The sequence below is a fragment of the Eschrichtius robustus genome, chromosome 13 (genome assembly GCF_028021215.1).
Source record: "Eschrichtius robustus isolate mEscRob2 chromosome 13, mEscRob2.pri, whole genome shotgun sequence".
NCBI classification, from domain to species: Eukaryota; Metazoa; Chordata; class Mammalia; order Artiodactyla; family Eschrichtiidae; genus Eschrichtius; species Eschrichtius robustus.
In genome coordinates this window covers 82,057,194-82,076,948 of record NC_090836.1, presented here as the reverse complement: position 1 = coordinate 82,076,948, position 19,755 = coordinate 82,057,194, and the positions used below count along the sequence as shown (strand labels likewise).

The 19,755-nt window shown below is 39.1% G+C and overlaps 1 protein-coding gene across 2 annotated transcripts in view; it reads right to left on the bottom strand.

Annotated features, from left to right (window-relative positions):
- CFAP54 (cilia and flagella associated protein 54) overlaps positions 1–19,755 on the bottom strand; it is a 305,843-nt gene that overhangs the window by 85,889 nt on the left and 200,199 nt on the right. For both annotated transcript variants that reach the window (XM_068561127.1, XM_068561128.1), the window contains 7 exons: positions 18,475–18,554; positions 16,707–16,876; positions 6,412–6,517; positions 4,135–4,282; positions 3,145–3,302; positions 2,794–2,973; positions 2,563–2,689 (listed from right to left, as the gene is read on the bottom strand). In XM_068561127.1, the coding sequence (XP_068417228.1) occupies positions 2,563–2,689; positions 2,794–2,973; positions 3,145–3,302; positions 4,135–4,282; positions 6,412–6,517; positions 16,707–16,876; positions 18,475–18,554 (969 nt within the window). The remainder of the gene's footprint in view (positions 1–2,562; positions 2,690–2,793; positions 2,974–3,144; positions 3,303–4,134; positions 4,283–6,411; positions 6,518–16,706; positions 16,877–18,474; positions 18,555–19,755) is intronic.

Below are 19,755 nucleotides of genomic sequence, written 5' to 3'. Positions count from 1 at the left end.
TTTTTTAAAAATAATCTTGAAATGTCTTTTTCTGTAAGAGGATTTCACAAAGAAAAAGAATTTTTTTAAGTGGCTCTATTCTTGCAATGCAATCTATACTATCACTATAAAGGAAAACTGTCGAGAAAGCATCAAATCAGATGATTTTATGCTTCATAATATTGAAGTGCTCCTTTTTGCAATAAACATCAACTCTGTGAAAAAGAAGTTGTGAAACTGACGTTGTTTTGACAGAAAAGTTGCTTTCGGTTTTTGTTCTTTAAGTTGGTATTTAATATAATATAACAGAAAGCAAGCTGTTCTGCTTCAAGTGAGTCTAAAAAACAGCAGCAGTATTGCCACTGAGTGGTGACACATCTTCAAGATTAGTAAGGCAGGAAAGCAGAGAATACGTTTAACACAATCTGTACAATTTAACACAATCTGTACTTTAAGTTCTTGTAGAAATCAAATATACTGGTAATATAACAAATTGTGGACCAAAGATACAGAAAAATAGCTCTCATGGGATCAGCGAGCTGGAAGGAATTCCAGAGGTCAGCTATGCCAGCCTAATTTCATAAATGAGGAAACTCAACAATATAGGGGTGAACTGCTTTACCTATGGTAATAAAGTTCATATCTGATGATGGTGATGATGATGATGATGATGATGATGATGATGAAAATCATATAATAATAATGATCAATACTAGTCATGAGGGGGAGGAGCAGAAGGGGAATAAGGGAAAAGATTCTGGGCAGGTGATGGTTTGAGCACACTTCTGTTGCCCTCCCTTCCCCACTCTAGTCCAATCACCTGCCTCTCCTGAGCTGAGCAGCTGCTGGTACAGGAGGCAAATGGGTCCCAGGAGGTGAGAGGTAATGTTTCAAAATGTGGGTTTGTTATTATTCAGGTATGACAAGGTCAACAGGTCAGGAGATGACTGCCATTGAAAAGATAGTATTTTTGCTCACAGTTCTCAAGAGGAGGGAGGGCTCACCACATCACGCAGGGCCACACAGGGAAGCACCAGGGTCAGTCAGGGGGTAGAAGGAGAAAGGAGAAAATGTGGGCAAGAGCCTTTATTGTGTTTTTTGTGGGAAGGAGTGGGTGGGTAGGGTAAGCAGACTAAGGTTTAGGATTGGCTAGTTTGTATAATTTCAGTGGGCTCTGCTAGTAGTCTATACCTGTCCCTGGGGTGATTGGGGCAGAAAAATAGTGGCCCTGAGGGTAAGAGCCCAGCAAAGAACAATAAAAGAGCTCAATAAAAGTTCAGGGTGTAAGCTCTGGAATGACGGGTTTGCATATGAAAGACATCCTCACAGGAGCGTGGTTTGCTAATCTCTAGGAATTGGCTAACCCTGGGAGGGGAAGTCCCTCCCTGGTCAGCAAGACTCCCGATGTCAAAGCATCAGAAATACATTTTTTTTAAAAAGGCATGATGAATATAGGTTAGAACAGAGAGAGAGCTGTTACAAGATTTTCTGTCCTCTGTGATAGACAAGAGCCTTGGAGCTAGAGGTAGGCAGCTTTGGGTCAAAGATGAGAGACAGTGTCCTAGAGAGAGCTTGAAGCAATGTCTGTGAGCTCCTGAGAAGGGCAGCAACACCGGCTGGCTCCTCCTCCTTGGTTTCCAAGGAGGTGTAAGCCTCTGGCTTACTGGTCTACCTGCTCCAATCAGATCCATTCTTGGCTGGCTCTGGTCTATCCTCCACTCTATTCTTCAGCCAGCAGCCAGGGTAATCTTTGGAAACATATACTGTCCCCTGCTCACCCTCTCCCATTAGGCTGTCCCTAGCCCACTCTGCTCTGTCTATACTGGTCTCCTTGCAGTTGTGGAACATGTCAAGCTGTCCTGACCTCAGAGCCTGCAACTCACTGCTCTCTCTGCCTCTACTGTGCATGACTTCACTAAGCATATGCTTCACATTTACAGTCCAGGGTTAAATATTACTTCCCCAGAGAGGCCTTCCCCAATTATTCTACTTAAACAGGCACCCCTCCCTTTGCTGTTCTTTATCAGCAGATCTTATCCACATCATTTACAACACTAAGTACAATTTATAATTACATACATATACATAATTCATCATCAGACATAAGCTTTCTATATCCTTGCTGATTTCCTATCTAGTTGTTATCAAATACACATCTTATTTTATACAATATTTATTGGATTAAATTTTATAAATATTATAATAATAAATAAAAAATTAAATGTTTATTGTTATAAATATTATAACAGTGTATAAATATTGAATATTAAAATATTTTATACAACATTTATAATATGATAAATGATAGAATATGCATTCCTATATATGATTTGTTTAGTTGTGTATTTCTGTCTCCCAGGCTAAGAGAAGGAACCACATCTGTTTTAATCTCCAATAGCTTCCCAGGACCTCACAGGGAGGTTGGCACATGGTAAGCGATCAAAAGCTATTTGTTAAATAAATAGAACCTGGCTATTCATAAATACTGCCCCAGATAAATGCAATCACATGACAGCCTCGCTGAAAATGGCTTAAACTTTTTCATCAGTGACTTGAATGTAATATACGTTTAAGTGTTCTTACCAATTCTCATTTTTGTTTTGGCCAATAACATGACATGAGGAAGATAGATATTTTTCAAAGGCAGTAATGGACTTGCATAGTCAGTGTTTGATATAGGAAATTCAATTGTTTCTCCAAAAGTTAGCATCTGTAAAAGAAGCACTGTAATGAGTAATTAGCTAATGTGGTATGCTGTTACGAAAAGACAGAAAAGTAAGTTTCTAAGTCTTGTGGACACAAAAGCACTCTCACCTGTTCAATAAGAATGTCGTGAGACTGAGTTAACAAATATAATTGTTCTGTTTTCGAAGAGGGAGTTTCCTTGAATTTCTCGGCTTTTGTTAAGTCATCCAATAAAAGCATGCTTCTCACCAGTGTTAAATGAGATCGAGGAGAAATAAACTCACGTCCTTCAAGCAACTGTATTACATCCTATTAAAATAAAATTATTCCGTTTGATAGTACCATTCACAATTCACTGAAACAGGAGCCAGATGTATTGACTGTTACGCATTCAGTACCTAATGGAAATTTAAATTCTCTCCTTTTATTCTAACTGGAATCCTCAGGTAAATATCAATGTGAATTAGGTTTCCTTCCTACCTGAAGGTTTTTTATGATGTCTGCTTTTAAGTGCTTTTCTTGTAGGCCAATGATTACAGCTTGCATCAAGAATTCAGCCTGTAGCTCCCTGTCGCCTGCACTTTTTGCTTCCACACAAACTTCATTGATGAGGCTCACACAATCTGTTATATCGTTTTCTAAAATAAACAAATGCAGGTACTTAAAATGCACTGAGAAAGTAAGAAATTATATGCGCATGATATTCTTGGTGTTTATCACAGGAATATTGTATAATACAGAAGAAGAGGAAGATGTAAAGACGGAAAACAAATCAAAGACTGCACGAAACATTGGAAATAAATGTGTTGTAATTTAGGAGAAGTACTTTAGGGTATTCAAATGCTACAAAAGTAATAATGATATTCCATGAAATAATTTAATTTGGGAGATGGGTAGAGATGGGTGAATAGACAGGTTTACATATAGATAACTATTAATCACTGTAAGAACTAATATTTATATGTGCCAGGCTGTAATCTAAGAACATTAGAAATTTAACCCATTTAATTCTGGAAATAATCCTATGAAGTAGGTACCACATTTCCATCTTCCAGAGGAGGAAACTAAGGCCTAGGGGGATTAAGAGATTTGGCCAAGATTACACAGCAAGGAAGTGGTGGGTAGAGTATTTGAACTCAAGTGGGGAGTGGCTCCAGAATCTGCACTCTGGACCCCTGAACTACGCTGCCTTCCTAGACGACAGGAAGGCGTGTGCATTAGCATTCTGAAATCTCCTTGCCTGCTTTGCATACAGTAATATATATGCCATTTGCAGTGATACAAGGGACTGCTGAAAATGATTATTCCCATTTAATAACTTAAATTTTTTATTCTGGAACCAGATCAAGCTAAGAAGTTATAAAATGTTAATGGTATAATAAAATACATCCCAAGAAAACCTCTGTTACCTAAATAAAATTAAATTTTATGAAAACTTTGCTTAAGGAGCTGGAGATAGGATATTTGTACCTTTCACGATTCCAATGCCACGAATCTGGGCAACAAACGCAGTCACCAATGCTAAGCGGCACCTCAACCACAGATGAATGTTGAAATATTCTCGAGAATTTAGGGAAATGGGATCTAAAAACTCATTATCATCTTTACTTTCAGTGGCCTAAACAATATTAAAATGATGGTTATCTTTCCATTTAAAAATGTCCAAGTTCTAGCCTAATGCTAAATGTAACATAAGTTAAGGGAAGCATCGATATCATTTAACAGTATTAAATTTTTAATTTTAGAAATTATTCTTGAACATTCTATGAAACATAAAAAATACACAAGAAACAAAAAAATAAACAAAAATCACCCATAATCCCATGCTCCTCTATTACCACTGATCCTCATATAAGTGCTTTGCAGCATTTCTTTCTCTCTGTATACTCACTGTTGAAAACTACCTTTGCAGTCTGAACTTTTCATTGCAAATTATATTATCAGCAGTTTCCATACCTTCAAAAATTTTGTGACCATCATTTTAAAGGCTGAAAAATAATCAGTAATACTGGCTAATGTTTACTGAGTGCTTATTACGGGCCAGGCACTGTGATACATGCTTCACACACATTAGTTCACTTAATCCTCCTGACAAGCCCAAGAGGGGTTATTATTATCTCTATTTTTCAGATGAGAGAAGCGAAGCCTAGGAAGGCTAACTACTTGCTTAAATGTCATCATATTTTGGCGGAGGTTGGGATTCAAGCTTGCATCTTTCTGAATTTAGAGCCCACAGTCTTAATCTACTACATTACACTGCTATGTGCTGCTCACATCCCAAACATATATTATTTTATGATTTACTACCCTCGTTATTACACTTTATAAAGGGAGTGGCCAGTGTTCAGAGCTACTGGGAGGGAGGTGACAAAGGAACTTTTCCAGGGAGCAATCAATCTGAGACACTTCATCTAGAACAACGCCCATTTGTTCTAGGAATTTCCTGCTACACATCTCTGACAGCATCTCCAACCAATCGGCAACATCTGCTATCAAGGAGCTGTAACCTGGACTTGACAGGGGCTGGAATGTGACAGACAGGTGAGGAGCAGAGGAGGAGGGTGAGCTGCTCCTGAACCAGAGTAAGAAGTGAACGGAGAGCCCGAGACAGGATGGTGATTAGAAGGGGCACACCACGTACTTGAGGGGTCTAGTGTTTAGATTAGAAATACAGAAAAAATACCCATCAACATACCTCAATCTCTGCCTACATTCCTGTTATTACTGAAAAGCCAAGTCATGCTTAATCTAAATCAGGGTCTCTCGACCTCAGTATGACTGACATTCTGGGCCAGGTGATTGTTGTGAGGGAAATGTCCTGTGTGTTACAAGATGTTTAGCAACATGCCTGGCCTCTACTCAGTAGATGCCATTAGCACTCCCTCTGGTTATAACAACCAAAGTGTCTCCAGGCACTGCAAATGTCCCCTGGGAAGCAAAATACCCCCAAGTAACAAGCATTGCTCTAAGTAAATTTTCAGAATCAGAATCCTTTTTAGCCTTTATACTGCTTTTACTGTGCTAAGAAATGAGTCAATTAGTTTTGCTTTTTTGTAATGACATTAGATAGTAGCAATTTTATTAGTAAAGCTTAAGCTTTATTTTATTTATTTTAAAATGAGCAAGGATTCTATGTGCTGAATCTTTATATTTTAATCCTAAACAACCCTGTTGTTATTAAATTACTTGGTCTAATCAAAATCCAATGAAATTTCAAAGAACGTGTGACACCATTTGTCAAATAGACTTGAGGGCTTAAATGCAGAAGAATTTAACTATGAGAAGGAAATAGCACAAGGTAGGAAATAGCACAAGGTAGGAAATAGCACAGGTAGGAAATAGCACAAGGTAGGAAACAGCATAGGTGTCACACTGGTAATGCTAAAGAAGAAATAAAATCAAAAGTGAAATGAAGAGCAAGTCATGCGAAACAACTTTATTTACTAGTGACATCAGATCTAGAATACAAGAATGATAGATCTGGTGGGACTTCAGTCACTATTACATCCAATCCCATCAATTCCCAAATGAGATTACATAATTTTAAAAAATTTTAAGGAATTTGCCCAAGGTATACCAGCTAATAAATAGCATCGGCGGGGCTTAAACACAGATCTTTTTACTCTAAATTCAATGTTTTTTTCTTCTTTACCCCTTTGTTTCATTCAAATAGTTATACAATTTCCTAGCATGCCAATAATTATTCCATAAAAGTGTTATCAGGATAAACATTAAATTCATACATACATAATCTCCTGGAGAGATGGAATTCTCTGTGTCATCTTCTACTACCTTCTTTTTAAAAAGTTTTGAATCCTGGAGAAGTTTAAGTGTGGAAAATACTATCGCAGCACTAAAGTAGAGAATATGTTTTAAATGTTATTAGTATTACACTTGGCATTTGTGGCATTTGTATGTTATTTCCTAAGTCTCTTCCTCCAAAAAAACCTCCCCATGCTCCCACCCACCCCCAAAACTGTTAGGTGCCCCTTCTACGTGCTCTAATAGCACCCTGGCCTTTACCATAGGTGATACTTACAGCATTATTTAATTGCCTGTAAAATTGCTCTGTGTTTGTCTCAGCTAATTTATCTTATCCCCTGCTGACACCCAGCATCTAGTAGCTTGGACATAATAGGAGCTAAAAAATATTTTTAAATGAAAATGAGTGAATGAAAGAATAAATGAATGAATGAATGTTTCCAAGATCTAAAACAAAATTTACTGACAATCTCATTAATAAAATGAGCACACGTGTATTTTACATACATCAGGATGTGGTTCTCCATTTTTTTGACATTATAAAACTGTTCTGCTTAATGCTATGCACTTGGAAACTCTTAAGAAAAATTACTGCTCAATCAGTATCTAGCAGTGCCAGGAGGGAAAGGTACTTAATGCAGAAAATGGAAGCCAGGAGATAGTAATTCTCCTCACTTCCTGTTGTTCGGGATGTAAATTTTTCTTCACTTTAAACCATCACATCCTCCTTCCCTGTAGAATGATAAATGTATAATTGATGTCACACTTTTTCAAAATATTTTAGTAATATATGTTAACAGGCTTCTTCATTTGAAAATCTATTCCAAGACAAAATTCAAAATACAGAATAATCTGTGTACCTGACGATGCTTATTGCAGTGCTACTTCATAACACAGAAAGACTGAGTGAAAGCCGAACGGACAATGTATCCATTTATCTAATGCCCCACTTGCTATCTCCACTTGAATAGTGAATAACAATCACATTTAAGAGGTGTTATGGGTTAAACTGTGTTGAGGTCCTAACCCTCAGTGCTCAGCATGCATCCTTATTTGGAAATAGAGTCTTTACAGAGGTAAACAAGTTAAAATAAGGTCATTTAGGGTGGACCCTAATCCAATATAACTGGTGTCCCTATAAAAGGGGGAAATTTGGACAGAGAGACGGACATGCACAGAGGGAATATGATGTGAAGACACGCAGAGAGAAGACAGCCTGTGGCTGCAGTGATGCATTTACATGCCGAGGAACATCAACGATGGCTGGCAAACACCAGAAGCTACAAGAGGCAAGGAAGGGCTCCCCCCAGAGCTGTCAAAAAGAGCAGGGTCCTGGGGGCTTCCCTGGTGGCGCAGTGGTTGAGAATCTGCCTGCCAATGCAGGGGACACGGGTTCGAGCCCTGGTCTGGGAAGATCCCACATGCTGCGGAGCAACTAGGCCCGTGAGCCACAATTACTGAGCCGGCGCGTCTGGAGCCTGTGCTCCGCAACAAGAGAGGCCGCGATAGTGAGAGGCCCGCGCACCGCGATGAAGAGCGGCCCCCGCTTGCCGCAACTAGAGAAAGCCCTCGCACGGAAACGAAGACCCAACACAGCCATAAATAAATAAATTAATTAATTTAAAAAAAAAAGAGCAGGGTCCTTCCGACACCTTGATTTTGGACTTTCAGCCTCCAGAACTGTGAGACAATAACATTCTGTTGTTTTAAGCCACCCAGTCTTGGGTACTATGTTGTGGCAGGAAACTAGGATAGGGTAAAAGCAGAGCCTCTCGCTTCCACCTCCTCCACCAAACCTACTCCTCTGCCCTGTCCTCTATCCCAGATAGAGGGCCCAGTATCATCACCGCCGCCCCTCTGCCTCACACTCTCTGTTCAATCCATCAACAAGCTCTGTCAGCTTCAACTTCAGGATCTGGATACTAGCCAGCAGCTCCTCGCCTCCGCACCTCGTCCACTGCTAACGCCTTCATCCAAGCCACCAACATCTCCAGACATCCACGGGAGCTTGCTGGCCAGTCCCTGGAGTCCTGGTCTCTACGAAGAGACCATAGTGATCTCTCTTCAGGATGTAAATCAGATCACGACACTTCCGCTGTACTGTTCCAGAAGCCGCCCGCATCCCTGGATTATGGTCAATACACCACCTCCTTTGGGTCAGTTAGTGAGGTTTCTAGCCAAGAAGATGACCAGATTCATCTGGGTCCAAGGATGCTTGTAAGAAGGTAGTCTCTGTGTGTAGGCTCCCAGAGTATGTACATATGCTCAACTCTTAATTACATTTGTAAAGCCTTTTTTGTATGTGTCTACACATTATATTGAAAGATATTTTCTCCCTCTTTTTTCCCCTCAACCTTTATTTTAAAAAAATGATAACTGGTATTTACTGTACTCAACACCTCTCAGGGGCTGTGTTAAATGCTTATTGTGAAATAATTCACTTAATCCGTACCACAAACCTACAAGGTATGTACTATTATCATCCCTATTTTATAGATAAGTTAACTGAGGCCCACAAATGTTATGTGACTTGCCTAAGGTGACTCAGCTAGCAAGAGGAGGTAGGATCAGAGCCCAGGCCACTGGCCCCTGAGCCTGCAGCACCCTCAATCATTAAGCTACAACGTGGCCTCTTTCTTTTCACAGTTCTAACAAGCTTCGGCTTTGTTTATACTGGCACAGTGTTACTCGTTGCCACATTTGTATTAGCATATGGTTATTGTCGACTGCACCTTTTACAATATAAAAGGCCCTCTTTGTCCAGTTTAATGCCTTTTGCCTTGCATTCTACTTAGCAGACTTCATGAAACGGGATTATTATAAGGATATTAAATAAGGTATTTAGTCTTTCATTTGCTCAGAAATATGTACTGAGCACCTGCTATTGGCCAGGAACAAATCTAGGGGCTATGGATACAGTCCCTGGCCTCACGGAGTTGACACATTCTATTGAGAGCAGGGTATTCTTAACAAAGAGGAGTGCTTGGCCAATAGACGGCTCTCAATGCATTGTAGCCGTTACCATTATTAGTGTATAAAGTTGGACAGGGAATATGCAGGGACTAAATTGATTTTTTTTTCTAAGTTGTTAACCAGCATCAAAACCTTTCAGCCATTATTGAATTTCAATCTCCGAAGATTTTACTGAGTCCTTAAAATGCTTTAGATACTTGTAGAATAATTTCTAAAGTATGGTTTGTGATTATCTAAACTTACTAGTTGTTTTTTTTTTTTTTAAATAAAACTAAACAAGGAAGCAAGAAAACAGCAACAAAAAACATAATGCTGATGAGGTGTGTGTCCAGGTACGGAATCTCTTTTCCCCCACACCTTTCCTCCCTGAAGGATACATACATGTTTCTAAGGCACCTCGTTTACTGAGTAGCTTCCGAGGTTAGCACAGGATGACAACTGGAGGGCCCTGAAAGGAGAAAACGATGCCCATCCCACTCTTCTGACCTGAAGCCCAAATTCTGATTTCAAGGGAAATGAGGTTTGGAATCTTGCTAACCCCAAAACTTAATGAATAAAATATAAACATACTGTATATGTCCTAATCCAGCTGGTACTGCTTAGCTGCACAATGGAAAACTTCTACTTCCTCCTCTGCACTAGGAAGACAGGAAGTGTAGGAGGACTACCCACTACAAACAGTCAAAATCCCAGCAGGAGGAGGTTTCATTCTGACACAAAATAAAAAGGCTCAAATGTTATTCCATTTAGACAATATATTAAATAGAAAGGAGAATCGGAAGGAACACTTCAAAAAAAAAAAGACAGGATTCTGAAATAGAGAGGCAGCCCTGAAAGAAGTAGAATACAGTTTGAATAACTCTGATCCTATTTATTTCTTATTAACATTCATGACAAAAATGGTCAGTTTGTTCTCATAAAATCTATGCGGCTCACTCTACCTGTCACCCTAGGGAATGTGCCTTTCAATTTCCTTGACACATAATTTTATTAGAAGTATCATGAAATGTCAAGCTAACCAGCATCTGGGAAAGGGACTGTCCAACACTCTCAGCAGCGCCCAGACAGAAGCTCATGGAGGGTAAAGTTCACCTACTAAAACTCATTCATCCTGACAGTAGGCTTCCCCAAGTGACAGCTCTGCTGCAAAAAGCCAGCAACATCAAAGTTTCTGCAGGTTTTGTCCCAAGGGCCAAGCCCGTGGATTTAAAATCGGGGCAATTCTGGTATACTTGCACATTATTTGCATACATCTATCTGGTCTTCAAATTAAAGTTCTATTACAACACTCCTTTCTGTGCCATTTTGTAATGTGTAGTTTCTCATTTCCTTCTTTCTCCCTTAAAAAAAAAAAATCACTCATATCCTCCACACTAAAAGGGTATAAGACATGTAGAGAGCTGGGGAAAGAATGAAGGTAAGTGATGAGAAATATTTTCTAGGGCTGCTGTTCCTCTCTGGGACACAGTTTGGAGAAAGGAGTTCTATGTGCCTCCCCATAGGAAATCATATAGTCATATAGTCATATATATATATATACACACATATATATTCAATACATATAATTATATATAGAATATATAGTTAGATATATAAACATTTTCTAAATATACATTTATATATTGTATATTCAAATCATTTATTTCTATAGGAAACAGTATAGTAAAAGTTCCTTCTGTCTTCAAACTTCAGTGGGGAAAACAGTGTATTATTATACTAAGCCTATTTTAACCATCAATCAACTACCACTGTATTCTTTTTTTTTTTACCATTGTATTCTTAAAGATAGCTACAAATGTGACAATACTCTAAAGGAGTGGGTCTCAAGTTTTTTTACCCTCAGCACCCATTTACATCGTTAAAAATTATTAAGAAACCCCAAAGAGCTCTATCAATATTTACCATATTGGAAATTAAACTGAGAAATGCTTAACTTCATTAACATTTATTAATTCATTTAAAAATAAAAATCATAAACCCATTATATTTAATATAAATAATGTATTTTTATGGAAAATAACTATATTTTCAAAAACAAAAAAATAGTGAGAAGAATTCCATTGTTTTTGCATTTTTGCAAATCTCTTTAACGTCTGGCTTAACAAGAGAAAATCTGCTTAACAGAAGACTTTCATATCTGCTTCTATATTCAGTCTGTTGTGAAATAATGTTTTGGTTGAAGCGTATGAAGAAGACTAGGTCTCACACAGATAGTTATTGAAGTGGGAGGAGTATTTTAAGAGCCTCTTCAAATAATTGTGAATATTCTTCCTTGATACTATACCAACATGTGACAAATGATAGTTTCTTAAAAGTTTGTTGCTACGTGGAATCTACTACCATACACTGATGAACTTTTCCTGCTCTGTTACACGAAAATCTATCGGTCTATCTTGTTAACCAGGATTTTGGAACATCATGCACTGGCCATTTGGAAAACATTAGCTCCCTGGGTTAAACAGATCCCCTTAACGTTGAAGCATTTCATTACACAGTTTTTAAAAAACGATGCTCATTAATATCACCACCAGTCTCATCAAAAAAATTTAAGCATTAGAAAACTGTCAAGCTCATGATGGCAAATACAAATTTTCCAAAAATCCAATTTTTCTATGAAAGTTTAGATTTTATCATTGGCAACAAAAACTATTAGTTGTTTTCCTAGAAGTGGCATGTTCGTTTTGCTCATTTTCAGCAGAATGCCTGTCAAATACCCAAGTCTGCATAATCATGGTTTGCCAGTTGTTTTTTCAAACAAAAATGTTGTTCCATGAAAAAAACAGCTTGTTCAGCTCTCAATTCATCCACATGTGTGCTGTTCCTCAAGACAACCATCAGACTGTGATAGGCAGCAGAAGTGCTTGAGGTATCTTTCCCACTTAATATATTCCCATGGAATATTAAAACTACATTCAAGAATAGGTATTTATAAATGTAACAGATTCTACTGTTTCATCAAAGGCATTCTTAAGTAAATCTGGCTTTTTTTTTTTTTAATTGCAAGCGTTCAGCAGTGAAGAACAGAATGACTACTAGCTCGGTTTGGTGTCACTGCTTTGGTTCATGGTGAGCTACCGGAAGTTTTACCTCTGTTGCTTTTTCAGCATCAGTGCAAATAACAACACAGTGAAAAAGGCAAGCAACCTCTTAGTTTTATAAACTATTATAAACGTAGTTTACTATGTTATAAACTACTATAAAACTAGTTCTGACCTTACAGACCTCCCTGAGTTTCAGGAAGGCCCATAGGTCTGAAGACCACACTTGGAGAATCACTGCTCCAAACAGACTTTATGGACTTTCATCGCTGCTTAGAAACCACAGAAATTTTAAATTCCCCAAAACCTATACTGTCTCTAGCATAAAATCAAATTTAGACGTGGTTAATCATGGAATAGCCTTCAGTCAAGGCTCCCGCTGATGAGACAATTGTCTGTTTCCAATCTAAGCAAAAGCAAAGGGGGATTTCTGCTGAATTGATTTCCCCTTTGCAAAGGCTACAAGGGGGCTTCTCCTGTTTAAAGAGAATGGCCGTCTAAAAAATTAACTCCCTTTCCAAATTCTGAATCTAATGCATAGAACTTAAAACACGGAATTTTAGTATAATGAGAAAGTTAAGGAGATAAAAAAAAATTTGTTTCCATCTAATTTGATCATTTCTTCTTTTCATTCAGTAATTATATTTTTCATTTCTAAAATTTCTATTTAGTTTCTTTTTTTTCTAAATTCATCTGTTCCTTTTTTATCTTGTCTCATTCTCTTCCATCCTTCACATCTTTGAACAGTTTATTTCTTGGGCTGTGAAGCTGCCATTTGTTGTGCCTGCTAACTCTCTTTTGTGGCTCTTTCTTCATTTGGTTTATAATATTTGACTCTGTGCTACCTTTACCGGCAGTTATTTTCCATGAGAGTCCTGCATTTCCTAGGTAATCTCTATGAGACAGTTTTGGTTTTGCCTCTGCTCCAGCTCTGTGATGTCAGGATCAGTTTCAAGGTTAATTTCTCAGGGTTTCTGCATTTCATTGTCAGTGCCAGTTTGGACCCCGCAACTTCCAATAGCATTGATCTGAGGAAACTGATTCCTCTTGGGTTACTCTTTTTCCATCCAGGGCAGGCAGCAGTTTCCTTGCTGGTCCCCAGAGACCACTGTGGAATCCCAAGCTAGGGGACAGTTTTATTGTGTATTAGAGAAACAAAGAAGACTGGACTGGGATCCTACCCTGCTGTGTACCAATTACGTCAGAGCATCAAATTTGCCCTCTCTACTGGGTCACTTTCATTAGCATATAATACATCATCGCTGCTCCCATCTCAAGAAAATTTGTCTTGACCCTACTTCTACCAGCTGCTGACATCCTATTCCTCTACTCCCCTTTACTGTAAAACTCCTCAAAAGAATCATCTTTACTTGCAGGCTCCAATTTCTCTCCTCCCATTTTCTCATAAAACCACTCTAAATATGCTCTTTCCCCCACTGCCTTCTAAAATTACTCCTGTCAAGGTCACCAGTGACCTCCATGTTGCTAAATCATCCAATGGTCAATTCTCTATTCTCATCTCAATCTATCTGGAGCTTTTGGCAGAGTTGATCACTCCATTCTCCCTGATACACTTTCTTCACTTGGCTTTCAGGATCTCATAATCTCTTGGTTTTCTTATATTTACTGGTCATTTCTTCTCAGCCTCCTCTGCTGGTTCCTCATTTTCTCCCCAGTCTCCAACCAAACCCAACACTCAGTCCATGGTCCTTCTCTTTCTTTCATCTACTCACATTCCCTAAGGAATCTCATCCACTATAAAGGCTTGAAATACTATCTATATTCTAAAGACTCCAAGAATATTTGACATTTTCAATTGCACCTCAAAGGGACATAGTCTAAACGCGTCCAAAATCTAACTTCAGATCTTTCCCCTAAATAAGCTGCATCGCCGCAATCTTCCCCACTGTGGTTAGGGACAACTTCTTTTGTAACTCCTCTCTTTCTCTCACCACTCTACAGCCAATCCATCAGCAAATTCTAATGGCTCTACTTTCAAAATATACCCAGAATCCGACTTATCACTACCTCTAGTGCTACGGCCCTGGTCAGAGCCACTAACATCTCTCTTCTTATTATAGCAGCTTCCCCAGCTGATCTCCCTGCTTTCAAACCCTTTCCCACTTAACAGTCAATTCTCAACCTAACAACCAGGGTTATCCCTTTGAAGTGAAAATCAGATGATGTCATTCCTCTGCTTGAAACAATACAATGACTCCTTACTTCCCTCAGAGTAAAAGCAGAAGTCTTCACCCTGGCCAGAAGCCAGAAGGTCCTATATAATCTGCCTCCCCCATCAAGGATGACCTCTTTGAACATCTCTCTTAAAACTCTCGCTCTCTCCATTCTAGCCACAAGAGACCCTGTGCTGTCCCTCAAACATGCATCAGGCATGTTCCCATGGCCTGCAACACTCCATCTACAGGTATTTGCATGGGCCCCCATGTTTATTTGTTCAGATGTCACCTCATCAATAAAGCCTACCCTGACCACCCAAAATTTGGTTCAGATGTCAAGGTTGATGCCACACACATCAAGAGAGTGAGAAAAGGTTGATTACTCCCATAGTGAAACTATCCAGGAAGAGCAGGGCAGCCACCCAAACAGGTTGAAAATGTCTTGAGAGAAAAGAGAAAGGAGACTGGCTGGGCTTTATAGTAGTTAATGGGTGGCGCTGGGGTAAGGGTTCCCATGTGTGGGCCAGGTCGGTGTGATTTAAACGTCCCGCCAGCACCAAAGGAGGGGGCAACTAGGCTTTCTTCTATGCTTGCCCAGGTGTGGGGCAGAGGAGACGGGGGAGTGGCGGAGCTTGAAAGCAGTCAGTTAACCAACATCTAAATGGAGTCATTCTCTTTATTGCAACTGCACAGTTTTAACAGGATAACCCCTCCTCCTCCCCCTGCCTCTACTCCTCATATTCTCCATAACACTTATCTTTGGCCACACTATATAATTTACTTACTTGTTAGGTTTACAGTTTATTGTCAGCCTGTTTATTATCTATTAGAATATAAACTCCATGAGGGTAGGATTTTTGTCAATATTTTTATATATTTTGCGTATACTGTGTATATCAGTATTAGGATACAGAACTTAGGACCGTGCCTAGAATATCGTAGGTGCCCCCAAATTACTTTTTGAATGAATTAATGAATGGTAAGATAAGAAATTTGCTCATTATTCAAAGAGTCACTATTGAAAGTGTTCTCATGACAGAGGTGTTTATCATACATGATATGGGAAGTTCTTGAAAGTATATTTCTATATTATTCAATATTAAAAAATCACTGAAAAAAAAATCACTGAGAAGTATTTTTAACTATGCAAGTGTTTATATGTCTATGAGCTTATGAATACAGAAACTATATTCTATTCATCTTTGTCTCCTCGGTGTCTAGATCAGAGCCAAACAGTGAGGCAGTTAGCAGATACTGGTCACTATATATGAATGAATCAATGAACAAATGAAAAGAAAGATCTGACATTAGCAATTGCATCACATTTAAAAAATGAGCCACCTACAATAGTTAATTAAGTGGTTGAGCACAGCAGAGTTCAGCAGATGTTACTTTTTCAAAATAGAGCTTGTTTTTAATATTTTTATTGGTTGTCTAGGGAGAAAACACTCCATAGGTGTTATTTGTAAAAAAGCTATAAGGAATTTAGGTTCTGCCTTTTAAAAATAAATTATTAATTAAAAAGGAGAACTCTGTGAATTTGGTTTTTTTTTGTTTTTTTTGTTTTTTTAAAATTTTTTTAAAATTTTATTTATTTATTTTTGGCTGCGTTGGGTCTTCGTTTCTGTGCGAGGGCTTTCTCTAGTTGCGGCAAGCAGGGGCCACTCTTCATCGCGGTGCGCGGGCCTCTCACTATCGCGGCCTCTCTTGTTGCGGAGCACAGGCTCCAGACACACAGGCTCAGTAATTGTTGGCTCACGGGCCCAGTTGCTCCGCGGCATGTGGGATCTTCCCAGACCAGGGCTCGAACCCGTGTCCCCTGCATTGGCAGGCAGATTGTCAAGCACTGCGCCACCAGGGAAGCCCTCTGTGAATCTGTTTATGTTTCACATAAAACATCCTAGCTATGTGCTTTAATAAACTCATTAATTTGTTGAGAATTATAGTTTTAAATGTAGTAATGTGTGAAAACTCTCCTGAGTAATAAAAAGCAAGTCTGCTCTATTAATCTAGGAATTTATAAAACTTACATAAAATTTAGGTATATTTTAACAAATGAGAGTGAGGAAGAAACTGTGACGCAGAGACTCGCCTGTATGCTGCCCGGTGTCTCTGCAGGGCGACTGCAGCCAGCTGCAGCCTGACCTCCACCACAATCTCTAGCTCGCCAGCCGAACACTGAGAGAGGTTCTTATGGCCTGGATGCTCCATCTCTGACACAAGGAAGTTGAGCCTGTCTTCAGCTTCTGTCAGTAAAACTGACTAAAGAAAGAACACAAAATCAGCCAAGTTCAGAAATAATACAAATCATGTCTCATTTTTATTCATCAAATATTTTTCATGTACTGAAAATTAACAATGAATGGAAGACCAAAAAGGAAATCTGAACAAAATCATCAGAGAAGAGAGCTCAGTGAACAGGAAAAAGACAACAGGGAACGAAAAGGGAAGTAATGGCAAGAGTAAGTGTGTAGGACAGTGACCCTTTATTGCATGCACAGCCGATGCCCATACTTGCTTATTCATAGTAGCTGTGTTCTAGAAAGTTGCTGCAAACACTGAGTCAGCGAATACCGAAGCATTGCTCCTAGAGAAATACAGGCATAGGTCCCTACGAGCCTCTGGTCACACCATTTCTGTCAGCTGATCAGTACATAACCTTGTTTAATGTGTGTTTATGTTTAAAGACACCTTATTGAATATACAGTGGAGATTCATTAACCTTGAACTCACAGCCAGTAACTCTACAACGCATGCCTGATTGAAGCTTGTCTAACACACATATTTTCTCCAAGAGGCACATCACAGCCTCCTTGCACTTAGGATTACTAGACAGCTCTTCAGCACTACGCTTTACGGGCCATTTCAAATAGTGAAAAGATGAACAAAAGACCCCACAAAACTGCAAAAAGCTTGGCAATAAATGAAAAGGACACTTGTTTATAGTATGAAAGTGGAAAGAAAAAGTCAGCATTGCCTTGTTCAACTCAGCTGGGAATGTGCATATCAGGCAACTCAAAGTTATCTATGCTCTGTGCCTGTCCCCAAATGACCACCAAAGAGCGAAGAGTACTGACTTGGGAGTTACAATTAAATTTTAGCAGATAAGCAAATTAGCAAATACTGAATCTGTGAATAATGAGGATCAACTGTATTTCAAATTAAACTATGGTCACCTAACTGGTAATGTAAAGATAATGAGATTTTACAGTTGACAATCGATACTAAATAGCAATAGCAATACTAAGTAGCAACATGGCAAAAAAGAAAGAGACCAACCAATCTTTCAAGGAACAGGTCTCTAAAACCTTGTTTGTATAGAGCAGTAAATACTATATAAGGACTAGGGTAATTTAGTATAATGGTTAAGAACGTGATCTGTATTTTATTAGCTGTATGGCATTAGTGAATTTCTTACTGTCTAAGCCTCAGTTTATTCCTGGTTCAGCACAATACAGTTCAAGAATGATTAATATGTACATCACAGAGTTGTGAGAATTAAATAATCATGCAAAGTGCCTGTCATGTAGTAAGCACTGAATAAATGGTACTGTTGTTGTTCCTGTTGTTATCACTATTATTATTAGGAAACACCAAACAGGGCATGGAATGCTCAAATCCCATCAGATAATAAATCTTATTTCCCGCCGGCAACTTAATCGAGTTAAAAGGTCAAAGTCTGACACCTCTCGGCATCTGCTTTTCTCATGGGGAGTAGACTCCAACCCTGGCCCCAACCCATGCTTAGGCAAGAAAAGCTACGCGAGTAAGCACAGTCCTGAACGTTGACCTGTCCAGGGCCTAACAGTGGGCTTTCTGGTAACGGATTCACTATGATTTGAAAATTTTTTTAAACTTACCTTTAGTGTGCTAAGTGCGAAGTCCTCTTTCATTTTTGTAAGCTGACAAAGTAAGCCTCCCTCATCCTTTAAACACACCTCTATAAGACACAACATTTTGGAAGAACTAAGGATATCTGTGGTTAGCTTAAATATTAATTCTAATTTACAAAACTCATCATTAGTTGGGAATTTTAATGTTTAAAAAACAACCACAATGATAATTAGAAACACAGTGCTATATCAAATGGTCCCTAAATATCAGACATTAGAAGACTGAGGCTGATTCTTAAATTCTGAAAGGATCTTTTGGGTGCTTGGTGATGCCGTTCAAGTTATCGGCTACTGATATAAAACAGTGGCTCCTCACCTGGGATCCCAGGACCCCTTAAGGTCCTCAAAGAATTGGGTTGGCCAGAAAGTTCGTTCAGGTTTTTGGTAAGCTGTTAGGAAAATCCCGAACGCATTTTTTGGCCAACCCAATAGTTTTGGGTCTTCCAGATATTTATAATATCTCGATAAGATCTCCTTGGAAGTGTCAGTTCTGCTGATTTGCTCCAAGACCTCCTTGGAAGTGTCAGTTCATGCCCCTCACTCTAAGAGCAGAGAGTGAGACCATTTGGAACAGCGCAAACTACAATCCTCAAATATCTCAAAATTCCTACCCACAATCCAAAGCTGGCCCTCATTCTGAGTGAGGCAGCATTGAGAGAATTTAGATCACAAACTTTGTCTGCTATAGTAAGCCTGGCTTCTAGACTACAGGAGGGAGAAAAACTACAAGTCATTATTTGACGAGGAATTAATGCACAAATTACCCACCTAAAGAGACTAAGTTTGTCAAGTGGAAGAGGGAGTCCAGAATAACATGGAACTGAACACACCTGACTTCCTTCCTTCTTCCAACTTCAATTTGCCTGGCTCTTCTCCTAAATTAGGAGACTCTGGAGCTAGAGGGTCAGCTGAGTATGAGGGAGGGCCCAGAAGAAAGATCTGGGACTAGGTCTTCTCCCCTAAGGGAAAGTGAGAGACAGGCAAGGATAGAAACGGAGGAACGCTAGGATGAGTACCAGAACATGAGAAATCCTGGCAAGAGGTTGATCCACCTCTTTCTCCTGCTCTCTCTGCCTCCTGAGTGACCCCCACCCCTGTGTGGTCCTCCCATGTTGTAGCATGCCCCTCCCTCTTGGGAGCTGTAAATAACAAACTCTGTTTTCAATGGCAGCCATCTCCTGATCTGTTGGCCTCACCACACCTGAATAATAATAAAACTTACACTTTAAAACAGAGGCCAATATTATT